The sequence below is a fragment of the Danio aesculapii genome, chromosome 9 (assembly GCF_903798145.1).
Source record: "Danio aesculapii chromosome 9, fDanAes4.1, whole genome shotgun sequence".
NCBI lineage: Eukaryota > Metazoa > Chordata > Actinopteri > Cypriniformes > Danionidae > Danio > Danio aesculapii.
In genome coordinates this window covers 29,233,938-29,252,476 of record NC_079443.1, presented here as the reverse complement: position 1 = coordinate 29,252,476, position 18,539 = coordinate 29,233,938, and the positions used below count along the sequence as shown (strand labels likewise).

The 18,539-nt window shown below is 37.8% G+C and overlaps 1 protein-coding gene across 1 annotated transcript in view; it reads right to left on the bottom strand.

Annotated features, from left to right (window-relative positions):
• Window positions 1-16,327, bottom strand: part of plekhm3 (pleckstrin homology domain containing, family M, member 3) — a 63,146-nt gene extending 46,819 nt beyond the window's left edge. Inside the window, exons 1-3 of the mRNA XM_056465408.1 lie at window positions 16,292-16,327; window positions 9,758-10,626; window positions 454-1,401 (exon numbers count right to left, since the gene is read on the bottom strand). Coding sequence (XP_056321383.1) covers window positions 454-1,401; window positions 9,758-10,211 — 1,402 coding nt within the window. The 5' untranslated portion in view covers window positions 10,212-10,626; window positions 16,292-16,327. The remainder of the gene's footprint in view (window positions 1-453; window positions 1,402-9,757; window positions 10,627-16,291) is intronic.
• Window positions 16,328-18,539: the final 2,212 nt, after the last annotated feature.

The window sequence follows — 18,539 nt, the reverse complement described above, 5'->3', positions numbered from 1 at the left end:
ATGCAGGTTCTGTTCACTAAAGTAGAAGCGCACGCGTCTATCATCAAGTAGGGCGCGCACGCGTCTATCATTATGTTGGCCGCGCGCCCGCCCTCTCTGTGGTAACAGGTCACGGTCAGCAGCTCATCTCACGTGTGATTTCCCGGCCACGAATACAGCATTATATGAAGACAAAAATGAATTTTTTAGGTGAATTATATCTTATAAATATAGTATGTGACTCTTTCAACATCATTTGGAGGTGTCCATGTCGCTGAACAATGCATGTGAAACAATGAAAAGACTCGTGCAGCCGCCTTTGCTTCTCTCCTGAACTTGAAAATATGGGGCAGAATCGTAGAAATGGATCGTCTAGGGGGTCGAATCGAGATCGCGATGTTTTTTTGATTAATTGTGCAGCTCTAATAGCTAGATATGAAGATATGGTGAAAGTGCAATTATGAAGGTGGTTACCTGCACATCGGAAGCTCTGGGCAGTGAGACCCTTTTCTACGGCCAGACAGGTAAGGATGCTGAGAAAGCTAGTGGTGACAGACTGCCGTTTAGCTCTCTGGGCCTCCTTGTGCTTTTTCTCCCTGGTTGGCTTGCTCCTCATCAGGACTCCACTGGGGGCTTCAGTACTTTCACATTGGGGCCGCTGAGCTGTCACTGCAATGCGAAGACCCTCCACCCAGTCCTGGGCCTTAGCCTCGTTCTCTGCCCGCAGACGCAACACATCGTCAGGAAAGATGACCTGAAAGCAGGAGCTCTTGCCTCTGTCTTCATCATCCCGCTGCACAGCCAGACAGGATGCCAGCTGGTACCGCAGCACTGGCTCGGACACCGGACCTCTTCCCTCAGTTGGGAAGGCCTGCAGATCAGTCCTGCTAAGTACAAACGTGAAGGCCCTCCAGTTGTTGAGGTCGGTGAGTTGGTGCAGAAGGCCAGACTTGAGAACATCAGCACAATGCTGGGTGAACAGTGGTAGGGCGGTGGGACGTACCAGTGGACGAGGAGCAGGAACCATCGCTGCATCTGGGTCAGGTTCGTGGGGGGTTGAGGAGTTGGCACAAGCTGGCTCCCCTTTGCTGTGGGCGGGACGAGCGGCCAAGACACGTTCCCAGAGAAGTCTACGCCACTCCAGTGCCTCCCACTGGCAGGGTGCTCGTAACTGCACACGGGTGCTGTTAAAAAAGACGGCCTGTAGCACCCGTCCATCCTGTGGCTGTGGCGCACTTACCCCTTGGCAGTGGGACAGCGAGAGGGCGGCACATAGCTGCTGGTTGCCGCTGCTGTCCAGGCTGTAGAGACGCAGTTCGCAGGGTGTAAGCTCCACATGACAGGCAGTCCAGCGTCCCCATGGGCCTTCTCGCTGCTCTAGAGTTCCCTGCTTCACCAGGTAAGAGCTGCTCTCCTTGTGAGCTGGAAAATATAAATCAGAATTAGATTCTTCAATGCCAGTAGCAAGCTACAGACTAAAATATCTTAGAGAAAAAAAAATACAGTAGATAAAATTACTGAATATTACAACATTTGTTTTTCTTACTTAACACATGATTCAGATCCATGAACAGATCCTTGTGTGTCAAATAAGAGAGACTTACAAAATGTGCAGAGCGAGGTGCACAAGGACCAGAATTAAGAACCACTGCATTAGCCCAAGAAATATATGGCTTAGAACTTAAGCTATAGATATCTATTTTTCCAACACAATAATCTCAAAATTAATAAGGAGAAAGTAAAAGACCTAAAGCAGGGGTGCCCAAACTCGGTCCTGGAGGGCCGATGTCCTGCAAAGTTTAGTTCCAAACCTAATCAGACACACCTGGGTTAGCTAATCAAGCTCTTACTAGGCTTTCTAGAAACCAACTTGCCTCAACACACCTGCAAGGATGAGCTGGAATCAGCTAGACACCAGGCCTCCAGGACCGAGTTTGGACACCTCTGACCTAAAGGGTCCCAAAAATGATAATTCAAATTCAAAATGAACCCTCAAGTGGTTCCAAAGTGAAGAAACCCAGAAACCTGCCACCACCTGCCAAAATATCTTCTTTAGTGTGTAACAGAATTACAGAAGAAATAAACTCATAAAGGTAAGGGTGAGTAAATGATGACAGAATTTAGTTTTTAGGTGCACTATCCAACTTATCTCAAGTAAATATAGTAAACTTATCCTGTCTAAAAAGAGATCTATAGTAACATGTATAATATATTTTTAAATTATTTTAAGTGATTATCCCACCCAAACTAGTTTCTCCTTCTGTGCAACTGGCTGGCACCAGAGCCCCCTCCCATTTGTCTGGAACCCTGCATATGAGATGTTCACATCATCCATGATGGATGCTATTGTGCTGTGTGATAGCAGTGTATCCAGCAGCCACCACAAAACAGGAAGAACCATTATTGTGTGTCAGGCTGCTGTGCAAACAAAACGGCAAAGAGTGACCCTTAATCTTTGGCACTCCTTTTCAGCCCTTCCTTTCTCTGTCCATTTCTTTCGCATACTCCCTCCTTTATCTCCTTTCCTCTCTTGGTCCACAACACCCCTCGTCCTTACACTTCCTTGGCTGGAAACTGCACGTTTTCCTCTCAATCCTCGGGAACCTGCTGGGTGCCCCGGGCGTCTGTGCCTGGCCAGACCCACAGAAACAGACAGAGGCCAAAAAAGGGTAAAATAAAAGCCAATCCCCCTCTATTGTTTTCATAAAGTCTTATCTCAAAAGTACCAGTCAAACCTGCATCTTCCATAACATCTGTAACTTATAACAGACAGTCCCTGCCCTAAAGTGCTGATAAACTGTAAGCCCTGTGGGTTAAGTTCAGCAAAACCTGTGACAACTAAACATGCCTCAGCCCTCTGGATTGAAGGTTGTGGATGTTTGGGGGCTCCTTGCACTCAGAGGTCTTCAAAGGTGCATAGCTTGCAGCAATGGAAAGAGTCATTACTAATTTCACGGCAGAGAGGATGTGAGGCGTGCTGACATGACCCAATTAGTGAGCTGGTGCAAGGCCAGTCAGCCTGCAGAGCCTCAACCTTTCTAAGACCTTCCCATCTGCAAGAGGCTAACAGACCCATTTGAGACGGACAGACATGATGGCACATGAAACCAGTGCGTCTGATGATACCACTTATAGATGGGCATGAAGAATACAGTCATCGATGATAAGAGAAAATTTGAAGAAATTTTAAAAGGCAGACAAATATAGAAAGATTGGATTTATGGTGTATCTGAGTCAATTCCAAAGAGTTAAACTAGTAAAGTCAAATGTGACTTATGTAATATAGCAGCATGCAAATTCTATAAACAGTATATATAAAATTCTCAAAAGGTTTGAGTCAGTGCACAATGTTTTTATTCTTATTTTAGTATTCACAGAAATTTATTTAAAATAATATTTATTATTGTATAATTTTGTGAAGTAATATAACTTTGAATAAAATTTTAAATAATATATGTATTATACATAATATTTATTAAATGTATATAAAACATATTTATTTATTTTTCTTAGCAAAGGCTGATTTAAAAAAGAAAATTGAACAGTTACAGAGAAAAAAAGCAAAACTGTTTCCAACACTGCAATTTTTTTGTCAACTAATCTGCATATTTGAATTATTTTTAAGGGATTATGTGAGACTGAAGTTCATAAATTTCTTTTCCTTCAGCGTAGTCTCTATTTCAGAGAATGCCAAAGCAGAACCAACCACCAACTATTCCAGCATAAGTTTTATGCAGCGGATGCCCTTGCAGCTGAAACCCATTACTGGGAAACACCCATACAGACTCACGCCAATGGGGTATATGCACACTGACTTTTAATTTCAGCCAGCCAGCCTCAGCGCTTCCGGTGAACTGTCTTTCCATTATAAAATTGCCACGTTTAAGGTCTGATTTCTTTAAAAATCTGTGATCTTCTCTGCCTGATAGATATATGATATAAAGTAGGTCTCAGACCGGACAAAAAGCAAAATATGACAGTTTATTTTACCCCAGTATTTTTAATGGAGTTTCTTGTGCTTGCCTGCTGATACTGACAGCGCTATCGATTGCAGTCTTTCAACTTATTTTATGCTTGAACAACTAAATAAACGCTGAAGTCTATTTAACTTAATGTAGTGTAATTACATCACAACATTGCTGCTGTAAAGGAAACCTTGTTAAATTGAAAATAGTCACATTAAGCTTTCACCGGAAGTTTATCACTGGCTAAAAACACTAGCTGTGCATATACCCCAATTAGTTCATCCAACTCACCTATAGCGCATGTCTTTGGACTGTGGAAAGAGAAAAAAAAAAAAAAACGCAGCACCCGGAGGAAACATACGCCAACACGGAGAGAACATGCAAACTCCACCCAGAAATGCCAACTGGCCCAGCCAAGACTTGAACCAGTGACTTTCTTGCTGTGAGGTGACAATGCTAACCACTAAGCCACCGTGCAACCCGAGACTGAACTTATTGCTGCTTATCATTTAGCTTAAAAAATAAATAAATAAAAAATTCACAATATATTAAAACAAAACAAAAAAAAAATCTGTTATTCTAAATTGTAATAATAATAATAATTTCACTTTTTTTGCCTTGGATAAATGCCTACATGTAAATTTCTGTCTCTAAAACCATCCCAATAACTCAAAATAATAATAATAATAATAATAATAATAATAATAACAATACGCTAAAACCTTGCTAAATAGCAATGGTTTAATTTGGTTTAGTTTGATGTAAAAGCGACCTTGACTGTCTCTTTAATAATTTATACAGAAACACTGCAATTTGCTTCAGACTGCGATTGAAGCACAAATCCATTTTAAACCCTGTATAACTATATAGGGTATATGCCGAGCTAGTGTTGTTCCCATACTGATAAACTTCCGGTGATCTGTTATTGAGTTTTTTTCCATTTTATACGATTCCTTTTACAGCATTGATTATGTAATGTAATTAAAATACAATCTGTTAAATAGACTTTAGTTGCTCAAGCGTAAAACGAGACAAAAAGCCGTTTACTCGCACGCGCCTGTCAGAATCGGCAGGCTAGCTCAGAAGCTCCATTGAATATACTGGGGTAAAATAAATGTTCATATTATAAAGACATGGCGGGGGAAATGTAATGTAATGCAGTGCTTCTTCTACAATCTAAAACCCACTTTTTATTGGATATCACTCAGCCAGTGGAGATCGCTGATTTTTAAAGAAAACAGACCTTAAATACGCCGATTTTGCAATTGCATACAGTTCACCGGAAGCGCTTAACCCAGGTTACTGGCAACAAAAAGTCCTATTAGCATGCTTCGGCATATACCCTATTCAACAAACAATATAATTGTATTGCTTGATGTCCAATAAATATGCAAATGCATAGACATGACTCAATTCAGATGTGCTCAAATTAAACAAAAAGCAGGACTCACAGAAGAGTCTCTACATAATATGAGGTCATGATAAACAACTGAAATGTTTCATGTAAATTCGTCACCCACTATACACCTTAATTACAGACAAGCAAGTTTTGTTGTACTGTCTGACACTCAGAGAACAAACAATAAAATATAACCCTGAAACAATTGCGTAATGCTAACATTTTTAACTGATTCAAGAAACAACATTTAAATAGGGTGAATATAAGGCCAGTCTAATATAGTTAAAACAAAAAAAACAAAGTCATCTATATTGTAATTGACATTTGTAATGAACTACAGAGCCAAATCAAGCATAACGCAAACACTGAGACCTGTGCAGTGAGGGGTGTAGGGCTTTTCCCAGTCTTAATCAGTAGATCTATCAGAATTACAAACTGGATGGGTTGCCAATATCTTAATGTCACCTAGGATTCAATCTCAGTCAATCAAGAAAAGGTGGGCATTCGAGCGTAGAGCTTGCTCTTATTTCTAGTTGCTCCCATTGGCGCATTTGGCTGTAATTAACAATTTGCCCCATTAAGTTTTAAAACGGAAGCAAGGACAGCCAAGAGGATTGCCATCACCTGGCATTTTGCGAAACCTAGCACTGATTAACTGGGTGTGGAAATAAAATCTGCCTTTTTCGAAATGAGTTAATACAGAATTAAAGCAGACTACGCGGGATCTAAAAAGCTTTAAAACAAAGTGGACAGTTTGAATTGGTGAACGTGTATTAAATCATAGTAGCGTGTTAATCCGAACATGCCACTGGGACTGTGCTATTCTTGTTCTTAGAAAAAGAACCACCTTCAGACGAAAACACAAAAACAAACAGGCCAAACCATAACTATAAGCAAACAATCGTTGAATCCCCCCACATAAAAGGAGGCCATTCCTGCAAAGAACACAGGTGAGCGGTGTTGACAGAGACGTAGACACAACAAATCACAGGTGCAAGGAGATAAAAGCTACAACATCATATAATAGGATTGTGATTAGCTGGAAAAAGTAATGAAGAACTGTATCATTTTAGAAAAGTCTTTTCTTTTATGGATACTAGGGGTAATGATAATAATACTATGTCTTAACAAGACACAATAAACTGGCAACTGATAAATGTTTTTTCTTGTCAAGAACTGAGATTGAGATTTTATTCAAACCAGTCACAATAAATGACGGGGCCAGTGAATTCAAAATACTGTTTAACGCAGCTTCATTTCGAGTATCACGATATCTATTTTTTGTGATATAATATAGCGGCATAATTGCGATAAACAATATTATTGTGATTTTAAGACCATTTTGACACGAAAATAGCATCATAATGCAAGTGCACTCTTCTAAATAACACATAATATTTTATTCTTAAGAATATATTATTTCATTGTTGGCATTTTAACAATTTTATAATTATGCATTGCAATATGTGTAATCTATGCATTGCAAATTGTGAAAACATATCCTAAACAATAAATAATAATAATAGTTAAAAATTTTAACAAAATTGTCCAAGGTGAAAAGAGCTAGAAAAAAAAAAACAGGTCTATTTTCAGTTTCCAGGCACCCACATGAAAATATACTATAGTATTTATAGTAAAATACTATAGTGTTTGTTTTTTACACATACTTTTTACCCATTGGATAAAAAAAATGATTGAGGACATGCCCACGAATTGTGTGATATATTGATTATTGTGACAGGACTAAGTCCAGCAGCCTTCTAATTCAGAAGTAAAAACACAATTATTATCATTTCTGTTTATTGTACACATTTGTAAATACATTTTGGGTGATTTAAATATTTTCCTTTATCTTTATTGTAATAAAACAAACCACTTTTTTGCCACATTGTTGTCTGTGTCGATTCATAGCAGCTAACTTCTCAGGGGAATTCTTAAAAGATTGGGTTGTCATAATTATGTTAAGCTCTTTTCATCCTCCGAGCCACACGGGGTGTAACAGGGACAATGCAGTATAACATTGCTATAGTTTAAATCAGCCAAAGCTTCAGATATAGCCTTCATTTTAAGCCTTCTAATTTGCAGCCTTACGCCTGTTTCACACCGCAAGTTCAAGCAGAGCATAAGCAGCGCATATACAGAGCAGAAGCAGCGCTCAGACACTTGCCTTTCACACCGACTGCATCTGCATCTCATCGGCAACTGCTGCACATATCAATCTATCGCTGTCTATTTCATCTGGTTACCTATCTATCTATAAATACACTTTTTTTTTTACTTTTCATCTGCACCAAGGCCCGCGGCAACTTCCTCCTATGCTGTTTCCTTAACCTGCAAGTCTTTATTTTACAAATTATATAGATCCTAAAGAACTCTATACTTCTCACGCTCTGAGGAGTGTCATTCATGTCTTTTCAGGTACACTTGCACAGAAGACAATAGCCTGTGATATCATGTCATTTTGTTTTTGATTGTCAGGATGATGTAGGCCTATAGATATAATAATATTTATACAATATAGTTATAATGATATTTTTACAAGATCAAACTAGTGTGCAACTTAAGCAAAACTAATACTAAAATTTTTTTAAATTTGGTTTTGTAGTTCGGACCCAAATAAATTTTTATTGCCGTCTTTAATCGTTCAAGTTCATTTGATTCAATATATAAAAATCAGTGGATCTCATCGATGGATTTTATTGAGTAAAACTGCTACTTTTTACTGTCATTCAATATGTTTTGGTCATTATCAATGCACTGTCATTTTAATTGAGTGTGAGCAACACGGCAAAAATAAATCGAGTGCCGAAACTATTGTGGCACTGCTACTTTCGCCCCGCTCGCACTGACGCACTGCTTCTGCATGCAGAATGAATGCTCTAATCTGTTAACATGGATGCCGAAAAAAACACGCTATGCTCGCGCTCTGCTAACGCTTGCGGTGTGAAACAGGCTTTAGTCCCTGGTTAGGCTTTTTATACACTAAAATGGTACAAGTATCTTTATAATTTAAATACAAAAGGATACATTACAAACACAAAATACTAATAAAAAAATAAAAGAAAACGTTTTGGTTCAACTGGCAGGCTGTTCCAAAGAACTGTACATTGAACTGAAAACGTATATTGTGCAAATTTTTTATTTTTTTTTTGGTACTGTACTGCTTGATTTTGTAATTAATTGGCATATAATTTCTGGAGCAAGATGATTTATACAAATAATTTTAATAAGAGACACTAAAAAAATGTCAAAACTAAGCAGATTAAGCTTTTGTAAAATGGTATTGCAATATTATTTCCTCCTTGTTTTTAAAATACACTGTATCTTTGTCTTTTTGTGCAATTTTTACATACTTTATTGCTTCATATAAAGGTTATAATGTTATGATTAAATTTGTAGCAGGTTGATTTTTTCCATTGCTTATGAACTGTTTAACAAACAATTCTTTTTTAATCCTTATGAGAAAAACACTTCCCATAAGTATACTGAAGAAGTAAATGGGCACTTTTGTACTCATTGGCCCTGCTTAATCGCTTTATCAAGTATTTTTGTTGAGCCGATCACATTAGAGAAAAACACTAAATACAGGTGTAAAGGGAGTCTGAATCTAGCTTGCCCACTTTAACCACTTCCAGAGGTTTGCTTTCTTGGAGTCCTCATACTCTCTACCTATTTATCTAATTTTTTAAACATTACGAGATGCATGGTTTACCACCTCTTAGCCAAAATGAGGTGGAAGTCCAACAAACACATTTTGCATTGTTCTTGTAATCTTATCACGCAAAAAATTATCTTATTTAAGGCTAACATCAAGGCTAATACTGAATGTAATAAAATACATAACTGGTGCTTGAGCATTACTTGGGGTCTGTTGGTAGCCTTGACTGCCTGCATGATATATGTCAAAAGGCAAATGTGGTACAAAATTTGATGGAGGTGGCCACCTCGTAATTAACTAAGCAGGACTTGTTGCTAAAAAAAAGCTAGCAATATGAAATTAAATAGGTGCCATCTGAAAAACAATGCAAAAAATTATAAAAACTGTTCTCAAACCAGTCCTGTTTATAACACAGTACATGGTGTAGTTTATGATAATTATAGTACAAATGTCCATTTGCACTTATATGTAAATTGTTTAAGCTTATAACACAATAATAAATAAAAAGTTCATAAAAGATCATACAAACAACTCAAAAAAGAAAATTGCCATAATTTATTCAGCCTCCATGTGTTCCAGACCTGTTTGATATTCTTTCTTATGTTGAACACATGAAGTTTGGAAACCTAATATGGATGTCAGTGGATTCTTCTTTTGTGTTCAACAGGAAAAAGGATTCACTTGAGGGTGGTACAAAATAAATGAAGATACGAATATAATGAACAAGCACAATAACAAATTTAATTTAATTCTTACCATCCCTGTGGTCGTTTAGCGTCATGTTCTTGAGCGTATTTTTGTCAATGGCTGGCATGCCATTATCAGTGTAAGTGCGGTTGTTGACATCTGAACGGGAGCGATTGTGGCCACGTTTGAAGCCCCCGCTGGACGTGTTGGTGGTGGAGTTTGTCTCTTTGGCATGTGCTGCCAAATCATTGGTGGATCGAGCTCGGTTTCTTTTTCCATTTCGAAGACCCAGCACGCTGAAGGGAGTCTGCTCTGCCCAGGCCATATTACCAGGTGATAGTTCAGACGTTTTTCCTGTCAGAAGCCCCCACACCCCACTGGAGTTCAGCTTGTCCAAGGTGGATGCCTCTTTAAGTTTGGGTGGGTGTACCTGGCCATCTCCGTGATTGTCATCGAGGCAGTGCAGGTAGTCTTCGGTAGCCTCGAGGGCTGGACTAATATCCTCGACCTCCAGACCCTCCATCACCTCGACTGTTTTGGCGTCACAGAGGAAGCCGAGGGGTGGAGAAAATGGATGGATTCCTCGTGTGCGTGAAGGCAGGATCGAGAAGCCTCAAGGCTCCGCAGACGGAACATCTGCTGTCTGGACCCAAATGGAAGTGTGGCAAAACAGATGGTCCACAAACGCCTGAACCCCTTCCAGAACTGTCAATTTATGAGCCAACGTTGTTAATCAAGAACCTAATGAGAAGTGACCGCTGTGCCAGCTATCAGGATCAGCAGTGGATAAGGTGAGGGCAAACTTAGAGCTGTCTAGAACAGGTGTTGTCTTATCCAGACGAGCACTTCAATTAAATCCCTGCAGCCTGTAAGGCAGTAAATCAGCAAGTGATAGATGCAACATGGCATCGGGACGTCCTTCCCTAGGGTCTGACATCCTGGAATTAGACAAACAAGAGAGAAAAGCAAATAATTGTAAGCAAACATAGCAATAAGTCCATGGACAGATGATGCTCTTGTTTCAGAAGTCTTTGATATTCACAAAGTGAAACTGAAAGAGTGAGCTATTTTCTTTTTACATTATACAAGCAATGTTTCTAGGGTCAAGTGCTAAGGGTTTCAAATAAGAATAGCTTCTGAAGCTTTTGTTTGGGCGCTGTATATTCACATAACATACAAAGAGTTGGCTCCAGTTCATCACAAAAAAAGAAAGTCCTGTCATCATTTACTCATCCTCAAGTCAATGCAAATCCATTTTGTTGATTTGTGGAACACAAAAATATATTCTCTTCTATTTCTGTCTCTCAACTGAAATTCTACTCAGCCAAAATCGGATGCCAAAAAGACGAGAAAAACACATTTTTACTTACACGCCATGTTTAAATATTTGTATTATTTAAAACAACTTTTAAAGGTGTTTTTAACCTTTATTTTATACGGCGGTGACGCGGTGGGTATTGCTGTCTCCTCACAGCAAGAAGGTCGCTGATTCGAGCCTCGGCTGGGTCAGTTGGCATTTCTGTGTGGAGTTTCTATGTTCTACCCGTGTTCACATAGGGGTGCTCCGGTTTCCCCCACAGTCCAAAGACATGTGCTATAGGTGAAGTGGGTAAGCTAAATTGTCCATAGTGTATGCGTGTTTCCCAGTGACAGGTTGTGGCTTTCAGGGCATCCGCTGCGTGAAACAAATGTTAGATAAGCTGGTGGTTCATTCCGGTGTGGTGACCCCACATTAATAAAGGGACTAAGCCGAAAAGAAAATGAATGAATGAATTTTATAGGGCAGTATAGTGGAGAAAGTGTGGGGAGCAGAGAGAGAGGGGAAGGATAGGCAAAGGACCTCAAGCTGGGAATCGAACTTGGGTCACCATGAGCACCACGGTCGAGGCACTAAGCTCTAGGCTTTTGGCACTGACTATTTAAAACCACTTGTCTCTTGGACTTACAGTAACTGCCTAATTCACACAACCATTCTTTAGAAGTATCAGAGGTATAGCTAAACAAACTCTCAATGGAGTTATAGCCATTTCTCAGATTTTATTAAAACCTATTTATTTATTTGTGTTCCAAACGTGAACATATTTCTTTGTGATTCAGAACAACATGAGAAAGTTCCATCAACATGATGAAAGAGTTTTCACAACTGTAACTGTTCTCACAGAATGCCAAATCACATCTAGTAATTCATACAAATTGTTTTAAAGAATCCATGTCTTACCGCCTGGAGATGAAGTTTAGATCATGATTTTTTATAGTACACAGTGTATATATTTAACATAAATTCTTGCTTACTTCTGGTATAAAGTCCATGCAGCTAAAAATTATGATGTGTGATCTCAGACTTACTTTTAATTTTTCCAAAAGTTAAACATTAGCATTTAGCTAATCTGACAAATACTCTAACACCCTCTCAGCAAACCAAACATACTTGATGATGATAGATTACATGACAATGAAAACATGACAGATGTAGATTACATTCATAACACACACATTCACAAATACTTTTAAAACTTTTAAAATTCAATGAAAATAATTTTAAAAGTGTTCAAAGTATGTTCCTTATGCTCCTAGGGCTTGAGTGTCCACATATGTGGACAGCTCATTTTAGCTCTTAAGTGGCTATTTAAAATACTTTGAATGTTTTATATTTTGTTACAGACATACAGTGTCATCCTGCAATTTTGCAGAAGTTGTCCAAAACACTATTTTTAACTGTCTAAAATGGGGGGAAAATTTTGATTTTACTCTCTGATAGTCAAAGCAAGTTCCAAAATAATTGTTATGTTAAATATGCAAAAAAATTCTGAAAAAAAGTGTTTTATGTAAATCCGGACCACATGTATGGACATAATTTTTCTCCAAATGTACATCATATCAAAAAATGATAGCTAGATTTTTATTCTAATAGGGTTCCATTAAGCCAATATCCCAAAGAGAAATAAAAATGCATGTAAAAAAACACCTTGGTCCTTATATTCACCTACTCAGCCACTATGGGATTTTTTCAACATCTTTCACATACACACTTACATTTCAAGTAAAATGCAGCTTAAGCAACAATATTCATGTTCGTTTCCTTTCCATGTTTCCATTCATGTTTTGAAACACAAGAACATATTCTGCATGCATGGCTCTAATGCTGCTTCCTTTGTTATGGCCTTCAATTCTGAAACAATGCCAAATATTTTAGGCAGCAAGCTTAGTTTTGGAACAGAGCTACAGCAGATGAACTCTACTTACCTTGACCTGTGTTTACACTCACGGCACCATCATAACAAGTCAATGTCAGTTTCACACTACTACATGAATGCCACAGAATCCGTTGAGCAGCCTACCTCATGTTCCAAAGCTTCAGTCACACAAAACCGACATCATCACTAAATGTTTCCAGCACAGGGTGGAGTTCCCCGCTTCTCCAACCGTGAGCCCATCTTCACATGATCATGCAGACTCTCATCTTACTCATGTCTACTTCCTCCTCCAACACTAGCATTGATTCCTCTGCACTCCGACTCAAGGTCTTTCACTTTCTTTAAATCATCAATTATTAAAAGACCATTACATCATCTCAGAACAGAGACACACCAGACTTGGGGCTAAAAAAACAACAACAACAGAAACAATGAAAGAAAAATAAGGGGAGTCCAACAGAAAGTTCTATGTAGTAATAATATAATAATAATAATAATAATTCCCTACATTTATATTGCACTTTTCTGGACACAAAGCGCTTTACACATTTTTGGGGAATCTCCTCATCCACCACCAGTGTGCAGTAGGCATGGGACGATAACCATTTTCAAGGTATACCGCGGTTTTGGAAAAATTACTAATTTTCTGCTCTACCGTCCCTAAGGTATGTGTATGATTTTTGTTTTATTTACGTTTTTTAGGACAACAGTATCTCCAGCGGAAAAAAAGACAGCAGCCATATTGCACCAGACACCACACAACAGCTGAATGATAGAGAGGAGACAGAGTGATGAAGTCAATTATGATATGGGGATGGTTAGGAGGCCATGATGGACAGAGGCCAGTGGGCAAATTTGGCCAGGATGCCAGGGTTAAACTTCTACTCTTTTTCGAAGGACATCCTGGTATTTTTAACGACCACAGAGAGTTAGGACCTCGGTTAAAGTCTCATCTGAAAGATGGCGCTCACTGAGCAGTATAGAGTTCCCATCAACATACTGGGGCATTAAGACCACAGGCGGAGTGACCCGTGCTGGTCTCACTTCCGGCAGCAACCTAGCTTTCCCATGTGGTCCCCCATTCAGATACTGACCGGGCGCAGTCTTGCTTAGCTTCAGTGGGCAACCATGTAGGAGTTGCAGAGAGCTGTCAACTATGTGGAAATTATTAAAACCTTTGATCTTTGATTCTGATGATTAAAATTTACCAGCAGAAAGAAATTTGTATGAAATAAAGCTCTCTATAGTCTTCATAAAAGTCTGAAAATATATTTTAAAAAAGAGAGTACAAGTATTTTAAATGGAGCCACTCTGAGACTGAATTCCACATATCGCTGGAAATGAACTACATAGGGTCTTTAAAAAACTTAAAGTATATTAAAAACTTAAAAGGGCGTTAAAATGTCTTTAATACTTCTTTAGTTATAGGCATGACTTTTTGGGAAATGTTAAGGGCTTTTTACCCTATTTTTGAATAGCAATCATTAGCATAAAGTCCAACTATGTTTGTTGAAGGAAGCAGTTTCTACTAATAGACCTACCAATCCCTTTGTTAAAAAATAAATCTATCTAATTTAGCTCTAAATCACTCACCATTTTGCCCCTACTAAACATTTTCAGATTACTACAAATATACAGTAATATTAAGAGTATTATTATTATTTTATATATTAAAAAATCATATATTGCATATATTATTTAGAGTAAATATACAGAATATTCATTTCATTTGATTCTTTGCCTTTATAGATCTTTCTTAAGCACACACGCACGCACACACACACATTATGAAAAGCAGACAATTTGACACATAATGACTCAATATTTTGTCAATGTGCACCAAACTGTATTACTTTTTCCATGAAACAAACAAACAAAAACAAAGAAATTCTTGATCAAGAAACCAATGTCAACAAAAACTGCCATTCAATTTTTTTTTTTTTTTTACAATATTATCTGTTTACAACAGAAAAAAAGGAAGAAATCAATTTCTAGAACAACATGAGGGTGACTGTATGATGACTAATTATAATTTTTAGGGGAACTTTGCCTTTAAAAAGGGATCAAAGCTAAACATTTTTGGGCAGTTTTATAAAAATCTTTCTAGACCAGCCACCAGCCTTATGAACCAGACCACTTACTACAGTACAAAACCTGGCTTGTAATGTTCACATCTCTGTTTGTAGACAAATTATTCAGACAGAGCTGTGGAGATCCACTTTTATTATTAGCTGTCTCACAGCAAACATCAATCCCCACACTGAGACAGTGACTAAGCAAAGCCATGGTCTGCATTAAATGTGTGATCATTCTAAAGTGAGCCCTCTTATTACCATGTATACAATATAGTAATGCTACCACTACTGCAGCACCATTATAAATTAGGTTTACATTCACCCTCCAAGAATGTAAATCATATTATCATAGAACTTTATAACAAGACACTGTAACTGTCAATAACGTAGACTGCTTACAACTGTACATCTCTCAAAAAAACATGGTGTTTGCAAATGTTTTGTTAGCAGTATAAGACAAAGGTCATTAGTTCATTAGTTTACAAAGTTCATTAACTTGATTTTGACGTACACGTGTCTTGACTTATAAAAAACTATACGTCAAACACCGAGGTAAAGATGGTTTTATATTTGGACATTCGTTCATTGACAACTTGTGACATGCTCCCTATATTATTTACCACAGTACTTTGAATATTCGGTTTGAAATCACAAAACAATATTAGCACTATTTATTTTACTCCAAACAATGTGACACTTTGATAGTCATTGTCTGCTAATATGATTCAACTATTTAGAAATAGTTATTTGCAAATTATATTTTTGTGGAATAATATTAACAAGGGGAAAGTCTGAATGTGTGACTATAAAACTAACTTAACCTCTATACGTATAACTACGAGCTATGATCCTCTTACACTCATCTAATACTGCCTGTTTACACCAGAAGCAAATTTTTCAGATGATAAAACATTAGAAAACACTTAAACCGACAAGATTCATGAACAATCATAATCCATATCTTGTGTGAACTGCCATGGCACATCACTTGCAGTTTAAACAAACAAGAAAGCAGCAGCTAATATGTACGTGAATTTCAATTATATGTCTCGGTTTAAACAATATGCAATATTCAGGCGTGTTTCCCCTGAAAGAATTGGTGCTTTTATTCACAGGTCGCTGAGTTTATGAGCTCAGCCGATGACTTCATTTCATGATGCTAGTTAGCACACCGCTACATCATCTGCCAATGACATTTGTGTCATCTGAACGCGTTTACCTCCAGGCGATTATAACAGGTTTATGTTTTGGTGATAATCAGAGAATCACTATAATAATACGTCCGTACATGTATACCGCGAGTAACGGTTAATTAATACGGGAAAATGACTCACCCGATACTGTTTACAATCTGTCACATTCAGTTCCGTCAGCGGAAATGCGCACCGGGTAAAACAACATCCAGCGATAAATGGTTCCGATTGCCGTTTTTTATGTACCCTAAAAATGTCGTTATTAAAATGAAAACAATACAAAACAGTTCTTTGGTATTCTTTGATGCATCTTGGGCTACCAAATACATTCATGGTTCATGGACATAATAGTTTATTTCCAGAGAAATGTAATACCACGGAGTCTGATATTATCACAAACTCCACAACATTAGGCTACTTTACTGTTTGGTCTACTTTAATAGAACACTATAGTTTATTATTTCCTTTTTATCATAATCTGCAAGTGTACCTGAAGGAAAAAATAGGAAATGTCTTGGTATGTAACACTTGCATGGCCTTAAAAGTCATGCTGTGTGTCTAGTGTCCTTTATAGTGCACCTGCCTCCCATGCCAAAAATGCTGTACTTCATCTGCAGTGATACCAAGAGGTTACAGTGATGCCAGATTTGTATAAACTCTTTTTAAACGTTTATATTATATGTTTATTTGTATTTTTAATACAAATACCATGGTTTTATTATGGTTAGCATAGCAAAATCAGTTGATAGTTGATTTGTGGTTTAACAAAAGTACTAATTGTGATTTGGCTTTATCTGTAGTAAAATCATTGCTAATATTTACAGTCAGCATGGAATCAAAATTTGCTCTTCTTATTTTTATATTATGCTGGTTATAATAGATTTATCTGTGCACTACATTCATTCATATTCTTTTCAGCTTAGTCCCTTTATTAATCAGAGGTCATCACAGCGGAATGAACCTGTGTTTTACGCAACGGATGCCCTTCCAGCCGCCCAACACTGAGAAACACTCACCCTTGCACACATTTATACTACGGCCAATTTAGCTTGTTCAATTCACTTATACCACATGGTTTTGGACTTGTAGGGGAAACCGGAGCACCCAGAGGAAACCTACACGAACACAGGGAGAACTTACAAACTCCACACAGAAATGCCAGCTGACCCAGCCGGGGATCGAACCAGCAACCTTCTTGCTGTGCTGATTCTTGCTGTGCTGATCGTGCTACCCACTGCGCCACTGTGACGCCCCAATGGATTACAGTGATGCCAAATTTGTATTCACTCTTTTTTTAAACATTTATATTATATATTTATTTGTATTTTTAATACAAATACCATGTTTTTATTATGGTTAGTGTAAATCATAGTTGATTTGTGGTTAACAAAAGTACCAATTGTTATTTAGCTTTATCTTGGAATTTGCTTTTCTTATTTTTATATCAGTGCTTGTTATAAATGATGTATCTGTGCATTTGATTATTTTGTAAAAAATTAATTTGCGCTTTAATCAAATACTATAAACTTCCCTCCCTCTTGCAACAACTTTTCTTTACTTCTAGTCACATGTAATGCCTTGTAATGCCTAGGGCAGGGATTTCAGTCTCGTTTCTGCCATTTCTGCCAGTCTCGTTTCTGCCTCGTCCGTTCATCAGTATTCCTCCATTTTGTTAAAAACAAACACCCATCTTCCAGCGATTAATTTGATTCTCAAAAGATGAAATTATGCACAGCCCTACGTTTTTTTTCTATTTAAGGCCTGTTTCAATTAGATGTGTCACAATATGTGAAAAAATTACAATCTAAACTTCTGTTTCATTCCGTAAATAAGGCCCAAAGAATACTTTTGCAGTTTACAAACTGTAAAAGAGACATCATTTACATCATGGACACATGTTGTGTCAACACTATTGTGCAACCATGAGGTGATTTAGATTGAGTCCACTCTGTGGCATTGACTTGTGCATTTGTGCTCATTCTTGGCCTAGTAGACTTGCACACGCTGTACACACACAATAACCCAGCCCTTTAAAGAGATAGTTCACCCAATACTGAAAATTGTCCATCATTTACTCACCCTTCACTTGTTTCGAACCACAAAAGAAGATATTTTGAAAAAAGCTGGACACCTGTAACCACTGAATCTGTTCTCTCTAAGTCAATGGTTACATTGTTCATCAAAATATCTTGGTAACACTTTATTTTGATGGTCCATTTATGTATTAGTAGACTGTCTGCTTAATATCTGTTGATACTGCTCCTTCAACAGACATTTAACTGACTATAAAAAACTTTGCAAGTACAGGTCAGCTTACACTAACCTTAACCCAAATCTAACAGTTGGCATGTAGATGCAATGTAACTTAAATTCAACAAACCGACCATCA